At 59.6% G+C, this 19,326-nt stretch overlaps 1 protein-coding gene across 7 annotated transcripts; it reads right to left on the bottom strand.

Moving 5' to 3' along the window:
* Positions 1 to 1,196: 1,196 nt before the first annotated feature.
* SLC25A39 (solute carrier family 25 member 39) lies at positions 1,197 to 19,029 on the bottom strand. Of its 7 annotated transcripts, XM_065577413.1 has the most exons (13): positions 18,815 to 19,028; positions 12,905 to 12,963; positions 12,686 to 12,794; positions 11,919 to 11,978; positions 9,831 to 9,875; positions 7,752 to 7,861; positions 6,727 to 6,794; positions 5,440 to 5,564; positions 4,521 to 4,694; positions 3,790 to 3,899; positions 3,127 to 3,208; positions 2,756 to 2,836; positions 1,197 to 2,640 (listed from the first exon to the last, which is right to left on the bottom strand). In XM_065577413.1, the coding sequence occupies exons 3-13, from the start codon at positions 12,783 to 12,785 to the stop codon at positions 2,522 to 2,524; spliced, it is 1,074 nt and encodes a 357-aa protein (XP_065433485.1). In that variant the 5' UTR covers positions 12,786 to 12,794; positions 12,905 to 12,963; positions 18,815 to 19,028; the 3' UTR covers positions 1,197 to 2,521. The 7 variants fall into 7 exon arrangements, with proteins under 7 accessions (XP_065433485.1, XP_005302019.2, XP_065433486.1 ...); XM_005301962.5 differs by lacking the exon at positions 12,905 to 12,963; XM_065577414.1 differs by lacking the exons at positions 12,905 to 12,963; positions 18,815 to 19,028 and adding an exon at positions 17,725 to 17,909.
* Positions 19,030 to 19,326: the final 297 nt, after the last annotated feature.

Here is a 19,326-nt window from a genome sequence, read left to right on the forward strand (position 1 = left end):
AGGGCAGAGAGCAGCCCAGCTCTGGGCTTGGGAATCCTGCTTTTCGGCCAAGCACTCCCACAGCCTAGCCCCTTCCACTCCAGGGTCTCAAGGCCCTTCCCAGCGATCAGGTGATTGGCACAGTCTCTCATGTGAGACCAGGTGGTATCATCCCACTGATTACAGCAGGGAAACTGAGGCACACAGGGAGGCTGAGGCAGAGCTGAGATGACAACCAAGATCCCCTGAATCCCATCCCAGTGGCCCCGCCCAGATCTGAACCCCACCACAGGGTGTGTGTGTGTGTGTGTCAGTATCACAGCTTTGCTGCTGAACCTCGTTTGGCTGGAGCCAGGGTAGGGCAAGGTTGGGGGAAGCAGGCACTGATCCAACTCTGGCCCTGGAAAAGAGGAAGGGCTTGATCCACTGAAGGTAGAAAGCACTGCCCCATGGAGAACCAAGGGGCGGGGTGTTGGTTTATTCAGCCCCCGCCCCGCAATTTCCTCACAACAGCTTGAAAACCCGCAGGTGGAGAGATGCAGCGAGCAGGGTGGGCAACAGGCCCCCCCAGAACAGGCAGGGAAGGGCATGGCATTACCACCCCCATGAGTGGGGCTGTCTTGCAGGACACACACACCTCCCATGCATTATGGCAGCAGGAAACAGGTGGTGCTGGGTTGTGTCCTGTTCCACCAGCTCAGACACACACACTCCTCGTGTCCATCCCTTTCCCCCCTCCCCCCCCCCGCATTTGCAGTTTCTTACAAAAATGCTCTCAGCCCCACCCCCCTGAGCTGGCTGGAGGATGGGACAGTCCCCAAACACCACAGCGCAGCCTTTGCGGAAGGGCTCTCTGGGCCCCATGTTCAGATGAGGAGAGAGCGAGGGGTAGGGGGGGGGCTTTGGAGTTCCCCTCTTTGGGGCACAGTCAGGGTGCAGAGACCCCAGCAGGGATCCCCTTGGTTAATGAAGGGCCAAGAGATTAACCAATCAATTCCCACCCTGCACAGACACTGACAGGAAGTACCCCCCCCCCATCACACCATGATGCACACAAGCCCTCCCCAGCGGAGATCAATGGCTGCTCATTGCAGGAGGCCAAATCCTAGCTCCTTGCCAGCACCTGGATAGCCCCCCCTCCAGCAGCTGAGGGGATGGAGGGAGACCAGGCAGGTGGGGAAGGTGGGGGACGGGGCACAAGGGTTTTCAGGCACAAATTTCACATAAAATGTCTTTTATTGAAGGAAGTGGGTACGAATCCCCACTTCTACAACCAGCCCCAGGCACGTGCGTTACCCACAGGAAGGAGGATGGCTACGTGTCCGGCTACTGACCCTAAGAGGATGGGGGCGCTTTGGCATGGAATCTCTGCCCTGGAGAGTTCACACCTTTGTCAGCAACAGGGAGGAAGGGGAGCCCTGGAGAGGCCCAGCGGGTGGTGTCCATTACCAGCAGCAAGGGGTCTTGTCGGAGCATGGGCCACCTGGGGGGCTGAGCCCCAGAGCTCTGCCTTCCAGGGGACAGACAGGAATGGGGAAGTCCTGAGTGGAAGAAGCCATGGTGCTACCTAGCGGGGGACTGGCCTAGAGTCCAGGGTACAACTATCCTTTGTATCGCTGCCCCGCAGGGAGGAGGCCTAAGGGAATGGGGTGTGCGGAGAGGGCATGAGGTGGGTTAGGAACCAATCCCAGGGCTAAACCCAGCCAGCAGCAGGAACAGATGTGGAGAGACTCCAAGCAGGAGGGGCTGTTGCCCTTCGTGCCCCACTCGCTCTAAGTCTTTGGAAGAGAAAGGCCCTCGATCCTTGGCAGGGGATCCCCTCACTTGGAATGCCAGGGGTTGTCCTGCTCCCCACCAGGCTGGGCAGGGAGGGGGCCCTCTGCGTTCGCCAGAGGACAACTCCGTCGCCCCCACTACAGCTTATTTCTGCCCCCCTCAAGGGGCCAGCGCAATCAGATGCCAGGGCACCCACCACTGGGGGGCTCTTCACAGGCTGGAGAGCGGCCCCCTGCCGGCGCAGGCAGCCTCCAAACCATGAATGTGTCAGTGGGGAAGGGAGGGTGGAGGCGAGATGTTGTCAAAGGCAAACAGGCCTGACGGTTCGTTCTCAGCTGGGAAGCACCGTGGTGCCCACGCTGCTCTGACAGCCTCTCTAGCTCGCCCCCGGGGAGGCAGCCGGGAAACCCGCTGAGGTGGATGCAGGAAACCCAAGGAGAGAGCGAGACTAGAAGGCACTTGGACGTTGCATATCCCAGCCCAGGGCATGTCGGGGAAGAAGCTGTTGCTAGCAGGGAGGTCTGTTCCCAGTGGATCTCAGCAGGAGCCGAGAGGTAGGGAGGCAGAACCGCCGCTGTCGCCCCCAGGAAAGGAGGCTGGATGAAATGAAAGGCCCTGGCTTTGGCAGCTGAATCCCAGCACTGATCTCTGCAGTCACCTCCCGCTTGCCACCTCTGGGGAACTCCCCCACCTCCACCGCCTGGCCCTGGCCCACAGGGTGGTTAGTTTGGAGGCTGCGCTGCGGGGGCTCTGCCCGCCCCGGCGCTCACAGGCTGCTGAGCCGTCGCTCCTGGTTCAGCTTCTGGAAGAAGGTCTTGCCGAACTCGTAGGTGCTGATCATGATGGCGCAGGCCGGGGCCACCTTGATGACGCGGGGCAGGAAGCCTGCGGGGGGGGGCAGAGAGAGCAGCGTTACCCGCTCCCGCTAGCTGGCACCCCTGGAAACGCGCTCGCTCCCCACCCCTCATCCTACAGCCGGCCCGGCTGCCCTTCTCGTTACCTGCGAAGAGCCCCCGGGTGCCAGACTCAGCTCGGATCCTTCGCAGCAGCAGCCAAGTGGACGAGGACTTGGAGGCAGCCACTGCGGGGCGAAGGCAAAGCGGAGGTCTGAGGGGATGGGGGGGCTGGTAACTCGCCACTCACCCTAGGGAAGGGTCTGCCCCCCATTCCAATGCTTCCCCCCAAGGCATGAGCAGCAGCTGGACACTGGGTGTCTGCTCCAGAGGGGCCACCGCTCCCTCCCGCCCCTGTGTGCGGAATCACAGCTCCCCCTCTGGGCAGCGACAGGAGCCAGCCTCCCGCGATGGGCCGTGAGGCTGCTCAGAGTCCCACGTGCCCGGGCTCCCGCCGGGCCCCCCATGAGCCCCTCACCTCGGAGCGTCTCCCTGTCCCCCAGCTCAATCTGTCGCTGGGTCTTCACCACGTCGAAGGGCAGCGTCAGCACGGCAGCCACCTGGAGGAAGGGGAGAAGCTGCCCATCACTCCCAAGCCACAGATGGGGACCCCAGTGCCTCCCCCTACAGCACTTCTCCCTCATGCCAAGAGACGCTGAATTCAGCCCCTACCATCCACCCCCCCCAAGCGCTCAGCCCTCCTCCGCCCATTGTCCTAGGCAGGTTAGAACCTCCACCCACAAGGGGCCGAGTTTCCTGGCCTCTGGTGTAACAACAACCCCCCCGGCTCCCACTGCATCCCCGCTAGGCTGGTCCCTGCGCAGACATTGCTCTGGGGCAGGTACTGCCTGTGTCTCGTGCAGGGGCAGGGAAAGGATCTGAAAACCAGTAACGGTCTATCCGGACCCAAGCTGGCCAAGGCTGCTGGATCCAAGGTGCCAGCGTTTCAAGGAGGGGAACTGCTGACCCCCAAATAAACTGCACCCAAATAAGATGCCCTGAAGCCCTTCTGATTCCAGCAGGGCTGTTTCCCCTGGTTAGAATCCCAACGTTCTGGGGGTGGAGGTAGCCCAACAGGCTCCCTTCAAACCCAGGCAGAAACTCGGATCCCCCAGGACGGAACAGAAGCTCCCATACTCACCGTCCCCGAGACGGCCCCCGCTGTGAAGCTGACCATGAAAGTGGCTTCGTCAAGCCGGGACTGACGGCAGAGCCATTCCTTCACCAGCTCGTAGTTAAACCAGTAGAGAGCTGAGAGAGACAGACCAGCGCCCCGGGTTAGAAGCATCAGCAGCCATCTCCACTGCTGCTCCTGGGGCATGGCCCTTTGGCATTGAGCCCCAGCCCCGGGGACTGACCTCAGTCTATCAGCCCCGGAGCGGATACGGCAAAAGGCAAACATCCCCCTGCCCAGCCCAGCCCTGACTGGGAGCGAGCACAGGGGAGAGATGGGAGGTCCTTGGCCGTTCGGCTGACACCGGGAATTGGCAGGCCTATTAGTACCCATCCGCTTTTCCTGGCATGAAGGAACTGGAACTGGGCTGAGCCCCACCAAATTGGTATCCCAGCTCAGGTGGGGACTGGGTCTGAAAATCCTTCGCTCTGGAGTCACCATTGTCAGGTAAAAACCTCTGCCCTGGACAAGAGATACACAGAAGGGATAGGGACTGGAGTGTGGCCCGTCAGCGCCTCCTGTAGGCAGCCCCAAGCTATTAGCATGACACCGAGTGGTCTCTGCAGATGGCAAGAAGGGAATTCTTGTCCTGGGTCAACCCTTTCCCTACGTCTCCAGCCCCAGGTGGGGGAGACCAGCCCCAGTGCGGCCCGCAGCCCCCTCACCAGTCCCCAGCACCCCTTTTCTGTGTGGTATACCTGAGAAGGGAACGTCCCGCAGCACGGTGGGCCCCCAGCCCCTCCAGAGGGACAGCCAGCCGTCCTGGGCCACCGAGGACTGGATGCAGACACGCAGCTCGCGGTAGCTCAGCGGCCGGGACTGCATCTTAGTCCGGATGAGTTCCAAGGGGCTGATCACCGTCACCGCGCCCACTGAGGGAGGGAGTCAGAACATCAGCTACCGACAAGCCAGCAGCAAGAGTGATACCAAGGCACGACGACGGGGGCAAGGCCAGGCAGTCTCAACCCCACGTGCAAACAGGGCAGTCACCTGCAATTCCTAGAACAGGCAGAGCACGTGGTGCAGGAGGCCAGGGGGGCCGGCCCTGGCACCGGCCCATCGGGTTTGGCAAGGAGCTGGCTGCTGGGATCGCTTCTTGTTTACAGCACGGTACACCTGGGACAGCAGTTTACGGCTCATCCCAGCATGAGGATCTCACTGTGATTCACTGCAGCGGGGGGGCTGTTCAGCCTTCCCGCTGCAGGGAGATGGGGAAATGAGAGCCCAGGGAGGGGCAGGGTTGTGCGTGAGGTCACCCAGCGAGTCCGCGACAGAGCAGGGAATTGATCTAACCACGGACACGCAGGGCCCAGGGATTCCTAGAGTCCCAGGCCAGAAGGGACCCTTGCGATCATCTCATCAGACCCTCTGCACAATGCAGGCCACGATCCCTAGAGCAGGGCTTTTAGAAAAACACCCGCTCTTGATTTACAAACAGCCAGGGACAGAGAATCCAGCATCACCACCCCGGGCCAACTGTGCCGACGGTTAATGACCCTTGCTGCTAAAAACCAAGGCAGGCCGTTGTTCATTCGGAATGATTCTTTACCCCCAGGCCAGAGGAGCAGGGCGGGGAGAGACTGCAAGGTACATGGACCCTGAACGCAGAGTACTCACGCCTGGCGAGGGCACCAGCCACCAGGGGGACGTGGGCCCCTTGGCTGCCCATCCGGCAGCGCAGATAATCCCGCAGCTGGTCGTAGCTGGTGAAATAGATCACCGTGGCAGGCACCGCCATCACCCTGCCAAGGAGAGGGGCCCGTTAGCATCACCCGCCAACTCGTGTCACGCTCCATGCTGAGCAGGGGGGGCAGATTGTTCCAGGCATAATCCATAATCCCCCCCCCCCCATCCCAGCTGGGCCTTGACACAGCCCCTCCCATTCTCCGGCTAAGCAGTGGGACCCATCTCCCAGAGAGCAATGGGGGGTGAGGGGGGTTCCGTTTGCCTGAAAAGGCTTCACGCACACAAAACGCCGCATGTACACAGCTCGGCCTGAAAGGTCAGAGGGCGAAGGGGCTGTCTGTAGGGAGTGTCACAGGGTGACTGGCCCCTTTAAGAGGGAGCAGGGGAGGGGAGGCCAGTGCACCTGGGACTAATTACCTGCTGCCCAGCTGGGCTTAAGGGAAAACACCTGGATCTTATAAAGGGGAGACAGAAGCAGAGGAAGGTTGATCTCCAGACGGCTCTCAGCCCAGCAAAGATCAGAGCACAGCTACAGGGAGCAGGAAGACCCCTGGCCACTCAGAATCACTAGCAAGGAGAGCAGCAGAGGGGGTTTCCCTGCTGACCTCTCTGAGCCAGGGAAGGCTAAAAACGGGCTGAGCTCTGGCTAGGAAGGGCTGGAACAGGTGATGAGCTCCAGGACGGGCTGAGGACACCAGAGCTGGGTATGAACTTTTGTATTATGGTGATGGGCTTTGTTGGAGAATCGTTTTGCACTGTTTCTGTTGTCAAACCAGCCCCAGACAACGGTGGCGTTCGTTGTGACGCAGCCCTTGTGGGGGTGATTAAGGAGCCTCAGAGGAAACTGAGGCAGGCCTTTGCAGAGCCATGCTTGGCCAGTGGGCGGTGATAGAGGGCAGGGACACCTTCATGCAGAGAGGGAGTGGAAAAGGCGGGAAGGGGGTCTGGGGAGGGGGAGGCAGACAGTTTGCAGTCCGGGGATAACCAAGGATTCTGGGTCAGTGCAGGACAGTCACTGACACCTCCTCCCCCCGCAGTCAGAGACCTCAGGGCAAAGGCCAGTAGCGCCAGCGCCCAGGTTGTGTGGGCCCTGCAGGAAGACTGGGAGTGCACGGCCGGCTAGCACCGCAGGCAGGGGGGCCCAGGTGTTTGCATTCGGCCTCCCTTCGAGCAGGCGTGCGGCGGGGAAGGGCTGTAACGCTCGGTGCTCAGACTCACAAGGTGGGTGGCAGGCCGCTCCACAGAGACCGAATGCCCTCGTAACGTGTGATCTTCACGAAGGCATCCTGAAAGGAAGAGGAGACCACAAGGGGGTTAGAGAGTGTTGGGGGAGGAGGCTTCCTCCATGCTAGGGGCAGCCCTCTGACCTGAAAGGGAGACTAGATACCCACTCCAGAGCCCAGCCAGGGGCTGCGTCTTTCCCTCCCACGCAGAGCTCTGCTGCTTCTCCAGCCTAGCCCTCATCACAGGGTGACTGGCTCCTTAAGGGGGGGGAGGGGAGTACAGCTGACTGGTAGCCTGCTCCCCAACTGGGCTTAAGGGAAGGCACCTGGGCCTTATAAAGGGGAAGGCATCAGCAGGGGATGGAAGGCACCCCAGGGCAGGTACGGGTGCTGCTAGAGGAAGCCATGAGAGGGGCTGCAGAGAGCAGGAGACCCTGGGTAACCAGGGGTGGGCCAGGAGAGCAGGGGGTACAAAGCTGAGCTCTGGCTAGGAAGGTCAGAGACTGGAGAAGCGCTCCAGGACTGGCTGGGGACGTCCGAGCCGAGTATGAACTGGTGTCATGGTGATGGACTTTGTTTTGGGCCTTTGAGGACTGTTTTGAACGGTCTGTGGTTAAACCAGGCGTGACATTAGCCACGAAAAAGCCAGTGCGGCATTTATGAAGGAGCCCTGAGATAACGGGAAACTGAGTCAGGCCTCTGCAGAGCCATGCTTGGCCAGCAGGGGCACTACAGGACAGGCACGCCCTCTTACACGCCCCTCTTGCAAATTAACCCTTTCCCCTCCACAGAGCTAGAGCCACCTAGGAGTGGGTTGAGTGAAGCTGCTCCGAACGCTGGTGCACCCGGTCCGCTCTCCTCCCCTGCATCACCAATCACCCTGCCAGGCGGCCCGGCAGGGCCCAGACCGCGGTGCCCGAACTGCCGCACGCAGCCTGGCCATCGAGCCACAGGCCTGACCCTGCACTGGCTCTAGCTCCCCTCTAAGGCAGCCAGGTCCTGGCAGGAAAAGAGCCTCACCAGGGTGCCGGTGAAACGGGTGGGGGACTTGTACCAGGCGGTGCAGCTGCTCCCGTTCTGGCAGACGTACAAGTGGTCCATGAGCCCGTTGCAGTACACGAAGCATTTCCCTGTGGGAGGGGGCAGGGGAGACACAGTGGGGTTAAACTCGCGCCCAGCCCAGCCTGCTTCGGGCTCTTCCCTTCCCCACCCCCAAACCCCCTCCTTGCTCCTGGCTCTGCCCTTTCCTTCTGCAAGGACCCTCAGCAGGGGGGCGGGGCTGTACCCCTCAGGGCCCTGCCAGCTCCTCTCTGCCCCATTCCCTGCTGCCCCCAGAACTCTGCTCCTCTTTCAATCTCCGTGAGCCCCATGGGGCGCTGCCCCTGCTCTCCCAAAGGGCAGCCAGCAAGGAGTGGGAGGGCTGCTGGGAAGCCAGGGAGAGAGGAGCTGGCAGCCATGGGGACGGAGAGTTTGTGGGGAGCTGGACAGGTCAGTGGGGGCATAGACAGCTGGAGCAGCCAGGCCAAAGCTCATCTCAGACAGAGCGCCCTGGGGTGGCCAGGCCTCAGGCCTCCCGCAAACCATTGTTACCACAGGCCTGGGACACAGGCATGTTTAGTGGGGGGGCAGGCAGGGACTTGCCCCAATCCTGTCATGCAGAATAAAGGCACCAGAGCAGAAGTGCGGCGAGGCAAAAAGGGCGAGTCCTGGGAAACTGTCCGACTCCATCACGCTCCCCTCATCCCCGCGATGCGCTCACCCTAAAGCCGTCCTGTCAGCCTGCACTAACAGCCCGTGCTGGCAGGAGGCCACCTGCCTCCACGAGTCAGTGTCAGCCCTGTCACCCTGAGGGTTTGCCTGGCTCCCTTCCCCATGATCTCATTCAAATCCCTTTCCCTGCCTCGGGGCCGCTGGAGAGCCAGACACACAGATTAAAGCAGCCCTCTGCCAAACCCCAGGGACAATGGCCCAGCAGAGATGGGAGCCTAGCGGGGAGAGAGGCAGCAGTGGGCACGGGAGCCTGGTGTGGGAAGCTGCCAGATGGGCAGAGGAAAGGCAGGGTGGGGACAAAGTCGCCAACCTCGCTAGAGCCATCCCCACCACCAAATCAGCATCAGCCACCCCTACGGGCCAGTCTGGTTTCCACGTCCAGGGCAGAACTGCGGGCGGCAGGTTAGGCTCAGCAGGGATCCAAACGCGCAGCAGGGCAGCCAGAGGGGAGGACAGAGAAGAGACGGACGGAATGAGGACAGAGAGGCCCATGTGTGCTCCTGCAGGGGAACTGGCTAGTGTTGAACCCCCAAGTGGCCTGGGTCAGCCATCTTCCAGCACATGTTTCTGACAGAGCACTAGTAACCTTGCAAAGGGGGGGGGGAGAGGGGTACTGCCCCTGCATTCCATCCAGGATATTGGGGGGGGGGTGGGCACGTGAGGGGCTGCTGCGAGGCGTCATCGGGCAGAAGAGGCTCCCCTCGAACCAGCCGAGGCTGGATACGCCCAAGGGGGCCCCTCCCATTGCAGGTGTCCCTGTCCTGCATAGCTATGCCAGGAGGGGGGTGGTTACAGAATGGGCCATGGGGGGGAGGGGCGGAGGGGGGGAAGAAGAGTAAAAGCCAGAGGCCCCTAACACAGCCATGACTCGGCAAGCCAACAACTCCCAGCCCCTGACTCCAGGGACAGGAGAACCATTCCCGGGCCCCACCTGCCTGATGACAAACAGCCTGCGGGGTCAGTCTCACAACTGCCTCCACCCCCGGGAGGCACAGAGGTGAGAGGACTTACCCAAGGCCATGGAGTGAGTCAGTGGTAGGGCTGGGAACAGAACCCAGTGCTGCAGCTCCCAGTGCCCCCTCCTCTAACCATCAGACAGCACCTGACCCCCAGATGACTCGGAACTAGACTCCATTGCAGTAGGGATGGAAGGAAGATGGCGTGGGGTGAGCAAGGGTGCACAGAGCCCTGCACTGCCCCGCTCTGGAGACCGCAGCTATGGGGAACAGGTTCTCCCTGGGATGGGGGGGATGGAGCTGTTGAGGGTCAGCAGCCACGGGAGGCTGTTAGCAGGAAGAGGGTGAAAGGAGAATACCCCGAGATACTCACATTTGGACTGGTGAACGCTCCAGGGCACACACTCTACTGACAACACTGAAACACAACAGGGACACATTTAGCGACAGGCGGGGCCAAGCTCTCGGGGGCCAGGCAGGTGGGTGCTAGCAGTGCATGGTCTGGGAAGGCAGGGACCCCCGTGCCCTGCTGTCAGCAGAGAGCTGGGATGTGGGGGCTGTTCTGGGGCAAGCCACTCGGGTTTGGAAAGGGGGAGGCTGCTGTCTTGAGCTGGGACGAGATCTGAGAATGCTACACACACACCCCGGCTGACAACACAAGTCACTTCCGCCGACCAGCAACAGGGAGGCGTCTCTTAACATCTGTTCCATAGCCCCCCACAGCTGGGCAGGTGCAAGAACGCCCAGGATCTATTTAGCAGCACGACTCCGGCAGTCAAGTCACCTGAATCCAGCTCCATACGGATTCCAAGGGACCCAGTTCCACCAGACTAGCCCATTGTCTCTAGTCCAGGGATCGGCAACCTCTGGCACGCAGCCCATCAGGGAAATCCGCTGGCGGTCCGGGACGGTTTGTTTACCTGCAGTGTCCGCGGGTTTGGCCGAGCGCAGCTCCCACTGGCTGCGGTTTGCTGTTCCAGGCCAATGGGGACTGCGGGAAGCGGTGTGGGCCGAGGGATCTGCTGGCCACCGCTTCCCGCAGCCTCCCTTGGCTTGGAATGGCAAACCTCAGACAGTGGGAGCTGCGATCGGCCAAACCCGCGGCCGCTGCAGGTAAACAAACTATCCCAGCCCGCCAGCAGATTTCCCTGACAGGCCGCGTGCCAAAGGTTGCCGATCCCTGGACTAGTCCCTTCCACGTGAGACTTCCAAACTGCTTCACAAACAAACAGACTTTCTGCTCCTGAATTTTATAGCTTGGGGGGGAGGGAGGCTGAGGCACAGGGAGGGGAAGTGACTCCCAGAGGGAAGCAGTGGGATCAGAACCCAGGAGTCCTAACCCTCAGGCCCCTGCTCTAACCCTTACCGAAATCCCTCCCATGACAGTCAGTGCACGTGTCCCAGGCCTGGCTCACTATTTGAAAGAGAACCTGGAGGCAAGAGGGATTCTCACGCAGTCTGTGAGCGACTTAAACTCCTGCTGAGGCTTGAAAGGGCCTGGCTGCTCCCGGAGCCGTCAGCCAGGGTTAGTTCAGGCTGGTTGTGATTAATGCAGAGCAGCCCCGCAGGGCAGCGGCCAGGACAAGCCAAGGCCTGGGACGTGCTCCTTCCTGTCAGGCAGCACCAGAACCTGGAAGGGAGGGCAGAGCCAGAAGGAGGGAGCCCGATTTCCTGCCTTCACTAGAGGCCTACAGATAATGACCAGTCCCTGGCTCTGGGGAGCCCTTTACATGAGCCAGGCACCCCACCAACCCACCCACTTCAGGTCCATACAGGACATCCCAGCCCAGCTCCCCCCAACACACTGGCTCCGAGGCCCTATGGGACACCTAAGCCCATATTCCCTCTCCCCTAAGGCCACACAGATGTGAGCCCAGCTCCCACCCCAGAGGGGGGATGCTCTTCGCCCCCTGTGGGTGGTACACTACTGGGGTACCGTTGTGGGAACGCTGATCCCACTCAAGCCAGCTGCACAGGTTCAGTGTATGGGGGGAGGGGGGGGCGTGCATGCCAGGATTGGGCCTCCTGGAGAGGGCCTAGGAAAGAAGCATCCAAATGGGGATGCAGCCTGAGGGTGCCTTGCCAGACCCCCTCTGCTGAACCTGTGTCCCCATCAGTGGGGCACCAACCCCAGGTGACCACCGCTGCGGTGGTCTTCACTGCTCTGCTGCCTGCAGGCAGTCCCTGCCCAGACCGAGTAGCCAAATATCACAGAACCCGATAAGCCCTTCACCAACCAGGCAGAGGCTCTTCCTCACAACTCCCCTTGGGGCCTGTAGAGGGGACTGGGATTGCTGCGGTTCACAGACACCTGCCAGGCAAAGCCGGGGAGAGAAACGAGCCGGGGTCTGAGCTACCGCATGCCGGGCTCGCTGCTGCAGGGGTCGCAGGCTCGGAGACGACCCACCTGGCCTCCAGCTGCGGAGAGAAGGCAAGATTTCTGCCCTGGGCACTTAGTTACCTTTCGAGAAGGGCGTCCTCTGGGCCTGCAGCCGGATCTTCACCACATCCAGGGGAGTCACTGAAAGAGAAGGTGCCTACTTAGACCTGGGGCCAGTGTAGGGTGACGCAGAGTGCTTTATCAGTGAGTCGGAAAATACACCCCCCCCCCCCCTCCCCAAAAGGTAGATCTGGAAATGGATTCAATATCGACAGGGAAACAGCGGCTCAAAGATGGGAAGGGCCGTGGCCGAGCTCACAGCGTGAGCGTGGGCAGAGCTCAGTAGAACCCAGGAGTCCATGTTCCTCTCCCTCTAACCACCAGACCCCACCCGCCTTCCCAGAGCTGGGAACTGAACCTGCTCTTCCTCACACCTCCCTCTGGAGCCCGGGGTCAGCAGAGCCCATGGTGCACAGCAAACAGCCAGACTCCAGCTCTCCAAGGAGTTTTAAGCCTCTTAATGACAAGGCAGGATTTGCTGGGAGAAACTTTAATCAGGGGATGAGACACAAGGAATCGAGCTGGGATTCCAGGGGGAGGGTTGCTAGGAAAGGGAAGTTGAGAGGTGGAAGAGGCCATGGCCGTATCAGCAGAAGCCCCAGAGATTGTCCTAAGTTCAGAACAGTGAGCTCACCTGCCCTTTGCACACTCACTCTCGTCCCCTTATACACGTGCGCATGCCCCGACCTCCCTACGTGCATACCCTGAACTCACGTGGAAATCCTTGCACCCACCCACCCACCCTGTCTCTCCAGCCTCGCTCAGCCATCCCCATGCTGACCCCTTACCGAAGAGAGATGTGAAGAGGGCCCCGGTCCCAGATGCCAGCATCTGCTGCAGGGGGGTGATGCCCCCTGCAGGGCTCACTGACGTGTTCTCAGACATCATGCTACCCGCCTGCAAGACAGAAAGGGGGCAGCGGCGCTGTTACAGGCAATGCTGTCTTCCGGCTCCGAGCTTCATCCCAGAAGCCTCCAGCTAGAGCCATCGGCTCCCTTGGTACGTACGCTGGCTGGGGGAGCCCCAAGGAGACGGCATTTCAGAGCAGACTGGTTACCGCTGGCCCCTGAGAGGGAGATTAGTGCCCCTTGAGCAAGTGAGACCAGGTCTGAGAGGTCCCAACATCCCTGCCTTCCTGGGGTCAAACCCAGAGACCCTCTTGCCACCGTGCAGCTGCCTCGTGCAGCTGCTGGCTGAATCCCCACCCCTCGCTGGCAGCGTTATCCAGGCTTGGCAGAAGGGGTGGGGCTCCTTCTCGCGTGTGCTGCTTATACAATCGTCCGCCCAATGGGGGGAGACAGCACCAGGTGCAGCGCCGATAAGATCCTGCCAGCACCACAGCTGGATCCAGGCCTGGCCTGATCTGAGGCGATGAACCTAAGAAGCCAGTATTAGGCGCTACCGCAGGGGAGACCCAGCAAGGGCTGGGAGGGGGAGCAGAGTCAGACGCACCGAGCTCTCCCATTCCTCTAGCAGGCGTGCAGCCCTGTGAGGAGGAGCCTCGCCCCCTCAACGCAGGAAGGAGGGGCTGGGTGGTGCGAAGTCAACAGATGGGGGAAAAGCAAGGTGCAGTGCCCGCAGTCCCAGGGAACTGATCACAGCGGTACGTCTACCTAATCCAAATAGCTAATTCCCTCCCGGCCCAGCCCGGAAGTGCTAGGGAGAGGGGGCAGGAGTCTTTCTTCAGCCATGGGGACCAGTGCAACCATGTGCACGTTGGCAGGAATGGCAACACTTAGTACTTTGAACAGCAAAGCCCTCTACGGCAGTGGTTTTCAACCAGGGGTACACCTATCCCTGGGGGTACGCAGAGATCTGCCAGGGGTACATCAACTCACCTACCTATTTGCTTGATTTTACAACAGGCTACACGGAAAGCACTAGCGAAGCCCGTACAAACTAAAATTTCAGACAGACAAAGACTTGTTTATACGGCTCTACATGCTCTCCACTGAACTGCAAGGACAATAGTTATATTCCAATCGGTTTATTTTATAATGTGTCAAAATGAGTCAGCAATTTCAGTAACCGTGCGCTGACACGCTTTTGTACTTTTAAGTCTGATTGTGTAAGCAAGTTGGTTTTAAGTGAGTGAAACTTGAGGTATGCAAGACAAATCGGACTCCTGAAAGGGGTCCAGTCGTCTGGAAAGGTTGAGAGCCACTGCTCTATAGCCATTAATTAACCCTCCCACTGGCCCCACACCTGGCAAGGCACTAGCCTGCTGCTTCTACAGTCCAGAACATGAAGCGTGGAGAGGGGAAGTGACTTGCCTAACACCTTAGAGGAAGCTAGTGTCAGAGCCAGCAATGGAAGCCTGGAGTCCTACCTCACAGCCCTGCGCCCAGACTACATTTCTCTCCCTGCACTTCAGGATCTAACCCCATTTAGCCCCCACGAGCTCCAGCTACTAGCGCCGAAACACAACAACATGGAGTCAGCCCGTGCTTTCCGATTCCAAACTTCCGCCGTCCTCCAGGGGAAAAATACCCTCGTGTATATTTAACCTGAACGTTCGTTCTCATTTCATTGCCGGTACCCTCCATACCTTTTCCTAGGGCTAGTTAGTTCCAGGTCTTTGTGTGTTCCTTTTGGACGCTGTCCCACCCTGCTCAGCACAGCCACACTGCCTCCAACCCAAACATACCCCTTTCCTGGGGGTTGGTTTTACTGGTAACTCAAGTCACGATTCCAGATCATAAATCTCTGCTTGGCCGTTCTTAGGGCTTCCCTCTAGGGGAGCTCCCCTATCCTGGGCCCTAGTTCCCTCTGCCTGTAACCTTACAGTGACTGGGGGATAATTACGCTGCACTTTTGCATAGGGCTCAAACACCCTGATAATGAGAGAATTCCACAGACACGCCCTCGATCCCTAAGCAAGGTCCTAGCATCTGCCGTCCTATTACAGGTACCACGCACACTGCGAGAGTCGTGCATGGCTCCTCCCCCCCCCGGATTTGTAGGATTAAAGGGAGTAATGTCCTAGGACCTCTGCTTAGATGGGAGAATACCCTAGAGCAGTGGTTCTTAACCTGGGGTGCACGCACCCCCTAAGGGTTTGAGATGCCCTCTCTGGGGGTGCGAGACGTGCCAGATTTGTTTTAGAAGGTAAATCATCGAAAACACAAATTAAGCACAGGCACGGAAGTACAATTACTTTGTTTCATCAAACCTAGGTATTTATTAACATTATGCATTTAACGATAACTGTAATATACAAACAAAAAATATATCTAGGTTTAAAGAACTGGCCTACTTCAAGGATTTTTGATAAGGGGTGCGAGACCATATTTTGAGAACCAAAGGGGTGGAGGCTGCAGTAAAGGTTAAGACTCACTGCCCTACAGACTCATCATGGTCCTTGGAATGAAGTTCTCCAATGACTGCAGCTGTGCTCCCTGCACACAAGCAGCCTATATAATCAGTCCTTACACACACACAGCCTCCTGCTTCCCTCCCCCTAGGGTCTGACCTGCTGCCTTTTACAGGGGCCTTAACTCAGGAAAAAGTGCCCCTAGCGAGCATGACCGTGGCCAGCTGTTTACTATTAGAAAGGCACTGATGTGTCTGTAAAAGCTGGTGTAGCAATCGGTGCAAGCAGTGACATGGCCGGGCACGGTAGGGCTAAGATTTTAAATGCAGAAGATTCCACGGAGAGGAGGTGGACAGTTTCCGTACAGATGGCCCCTTCTTCCTCATCGCCGCTCCCTGCATGTCAGTGACTCACACCTGCTGATGTTACTGACAAACAAACAAGGTCTCACCCCCACTGGCCCTGTAGGAGCCAGTCCAGAGTCTACCACCTTGTTCATTATCAGCCAAATGCCCACTGCAAGATCAGGATCACCCGCATGGAAGTCAGAGGCAGGAAGACATCAGCTTGATTCTCATATCGCAGGCATCTCCGGAGAGAACAAAACAGGGAAACCCAGACTAACAGCCTTCATCGAGTGGCTCTCCAGTGGAGCTCCACAGATAATTACCAGCTGGCCCAAGAAGGCTCTTCTCTGTCAGTTAAGTGAAATAAGGCAGCGCCACCACCCTACATAGCTTCACCTGCACCTCTGTGTTCAATCAGAGCTCTCCCAAGCTATGCATGTTGTTTGTCTCCGGTAGGGCCCACAGAGCGCTAGGTGTTTTCGCAAACATGACAGAGGGCTCACAACATGACAGACAAGGCATGGGATAAAGCAGTACTACATAGAACTAAAGAGGATGCTGTGGAGATCTTAACTGGGGGATTTTCTGCCTTTTGTGCATTTTGGGCCTGACACAAAGCCGGTTAAACCATTGCAAGGTCTCCTTTGACTTCCACGAGTTTGGGATCAGGAACTTAAAATCTCAGCCTCTGTGATGGCAGCAAAGTGGGGCTGTTTTTAAAATAAAAGTTTCTTTTCTTTTTTTAAGTGAGGAGAGGGGGGGGGGGAAAGGCAGTGGTATGGGGGCAGTGGTGCTCCCCACCAATCCTTGGCTCATAGAGAAGTCCCAGTATTCACCCTGGCCTAGTCCCAGCTCTAGAGAGGACAGAAAGATTCATGTCAAGGCTTTATTTGCTTCACAGGGCTTTGGAGCGCCCACGCACGTGACCTGCAGACACCCGCATGTGTGTAACCGAGGCTACGTCTACACAAGCAGCACTTCGCTATCCTGGCAAAGCGCTCCTGCTGCGGCCGCAGCTATACCGCAGAAGCGGAGCTTTTTCCTGGTAAAGTAAAACCAACCCCCAGGGGTGAAACAAGCTATACCAGTAAAAGGGGAGCTTTGCTGGTAAAGCTGCATCCGCGCTAGAATTCTGCCTGCCAGCCGCGTTGGTCAGGGGTCAAACCTCATCACACCCCGACCAACAGAGCAACGCTGGCAGAAGTCTGTAGTGCGGACGCAGCCTCGAGACCATACGTGCCCCAGACGAGGCCATTCCATTGTGTGCACTCCCGGGGCATTGCTTTAGCGGGTTAAACCTGGGCTCCTCAGCCAAGCTCCCCTAACCCTGGCACAGCAGCTCCCCGTGAGAGCAACATACAGGGAACAACTGTCTTTTGCCCTGGGAGTTCTCGGGGGCCAGGCACAGGCATTGCTAAGTGTGTGCAGAGTGATTAGTACTGGGGTTACAGGCATTTCTGTTTCAGCCCAACCAGGTCAGAGCCCCAGTGCGATAGGCACTGAATGAACCTACAGTAAATGATAGTCCCTGCTACAAAGGGCTTCTAAGGGAGCCTCGAGGCACTACTCTCATAATAAATAATAATTCGTTAATAGATTGAACTTTGCAATCCAGCTGGTCTGAACTAAAAGCATAAGAAGAAGTAACCAGAGAACATGAAATGCTTACTCCACAGTCAGCATTGCTCTGATCAAGGAGCAAATTTGGCCCCTTATCTCCACCTGGGCACCACATGCCCCCCCCCGCAAACTGGCTTCTCTCCTGTGGTTTAGCATCAATGTGTCTCTTCCCAGACCCCAGCTCCCAACACTACCATATTGGACTCTTCTCTTAGGGGCTAAGAGAAAATCCACCTGGCTCCTTGCTCCAGGGCTGGGCCTTGCGGTCCCCCCACCGCACTGCACCATCTCCTCACCTGGAGTCTGGAAAGGGATACTTCTGGCCTCCAGCAGCCTAGTTGCTGTAACTCTCCCGCGCCCCCTTTCCACTGTCCTTGGGTCCTTTCCTAGGGTCTAGGACCCCTCCCCCTACCCTGTCCCAGGCTCAGAGCCCCCAGGCCGTGTCCTCCTCTCCTGTGGCCTAAAGAGCCTGTCTCCCCACTTCTGGCCTTCAGCTCCCGAGGCTAACATACACATCCACCCCCACCCCACAGAACAAGCTCCTCACCTGGGGTCTAGGAGCCGAAGCATCCCCTCCAGCCCCCCCCAGGCTCCCCCTGCTGTGGGGTTGGGCATAGAGCTACTGCAGTCCCAGCTCCGACTCGTCAGCTCTTCTGGGCGCACAAACATGCCAATCAGCAGCAGGAGCTGGGCCAAGCAGAGAGCAGCATGGGAGCTGCACAGGGACAGCCAGCCCAGCGCTCCCCGGAGTGGCACTGGGGTGAGTGAGTGCCCCAGACTGCCTGGCAGCCTTTGCAGTCAGAAATGAATTAACCCCTTCCCCCCTCCTGGCAATGTCACCCTTAACCAACAGATGGGGAAACTGAGGCACAGAGCGGGGAAATGACTCAGCCCAGCCCACACAGGGAGGCAGCACCAGAGCCAGGAGTAGAACCCAGGCATCCTGGCCCCCAGTACCCCCCAATTTAACATTGCAGCCACTCCCCCCACCCCACTTCTGTGTGTATCCCATGCTGCTCCCAGGGGTTACCCCCTCCTAGCTCCTATGTCCCGTCCCCCCCCGGAGTTACCCCTCTGCTCCTGTGTGTGTGTGCGTGTGTCTCCTGCCCGCGGGGCTCCCCCCCCCCCGGCCCCCCGGGTGTTCCCCCCGCTCCTGTGTCTCTCCCCCCCCCCCCCCGGCCCCCCGGGTGTTCCCCCCGCTCCTGTGGCCTTCCCCCCCCCCTGGTGTCCTCCCCGCTCCTGTGGCTCTCCCCCCCCGGGTGTTCCCCCCGCTCCTGTGGCTCTCCCCCCCCCCCGCGTGTTCCCCCCGCTCCTGTGGCTCTCCCCCCCCCCGCGTGTTCCCCCCGCTCCTGTGGCTCTCCCCCCCCCCGCGTGTTCCCCCCGCTCCTGTGGCTCTCCCCCCCCCGGCCCCCCGCGTGTTCCCCCCGCTCCTGTGGCTCTCCCCCCCCGGCCCCCCGCGTGTTCCCCCCGCTCCTGTGGCTCTCCCCCCCCCGGCCCCCCGGGTGTTCCCCCCGCTCCTGTGTCTCTCTCCCCCCGCCCCCCCGGGGATCCCCCCGCTCCTGTGTCTCTCTCCCCCCGCCCCCACGGGGACACCCCCCCCCGGCTCCTGAGTCCCGCCCGGGCCCCTCGCCACTGACCGGCCCATTTCAGCCACACGTGATTTTTTCATCCGCCGACGAATACAGAGAGGCCGCTGCCTGCGCCTTTAAGGAGTCCCATCGGCAGTCCCGGGAGGACCGGGGGGGGCCGGGCCGGGATCGCCGCCCCGAGGGGTGGCTGGATTGGGCCGGACCCGCTGGGCCGCAGCGAGCGGCGCTTCCGCTCCGGTCTGCGGGCAGCGCGGGAAGGGGCGGGGCGAGGCGCAGCGCGGCCGGGGGCGGGGCTTGCACACACACACGCCCCCCGCCTGGGTGTGCAGCTAGCAGGGCGGGACTTACACACACGCGCGGCTGAGTGTTCCGGAGACAGTGGGCCTTACACACGCATGCACACAGATGAGTGTGCCAGAGATAGTGAGGCTTGCACACTCCCCCCAGGGCTTGCAAATAGAGCCATACTTACACACCTACACGCACCAATGCTGCCGAGTGTGCAGACACAGCAGGGATTACACACACTCCGGGGGCGCTGGAACAATTTCTATAGTGGG

This window comes from Chrysemys picta, chromosome 24, assembly GCF_011386835.1.
Source record: "Chrysemys picta bellii isolate R12L10 chromosome 24, ASM1138683v2, whole genome shotgun sequence".
Lineage (NCBI taxonomy): Eukaryota > Metazoa > Chordata > Testudines > Emydidae > Chrysemys > Chrysemys picta.

What these genes read in the sequence shown, in the direction of transcription:
- SLC25A39 (XM_005301962.5), bottom strand. Translation starts at nt 12,785, where the DNA reads ATGATGTCTGAGAACACGTCAGTGAGCCCTGCAGGGGGCATCACCCCC. An exon ending in GAGCGTTCACCAGTCCAAAT is followed by an intron (nt 7,862 to 9,830) that starts GTGAGTATCTCG and finishes CCCCTCCCACAG; the next exon opens with GGAAATGCTTCGTGTACTGC. An exon ending in GCGGGACGTTCCCTTCTCAG is followed by an intron (nt 3,900 to 4,520) that starts GTATACCACACA and finishes TGTCTCTCTCAG; the next exon opens with CTCTCTACTGGTTTAACTAC.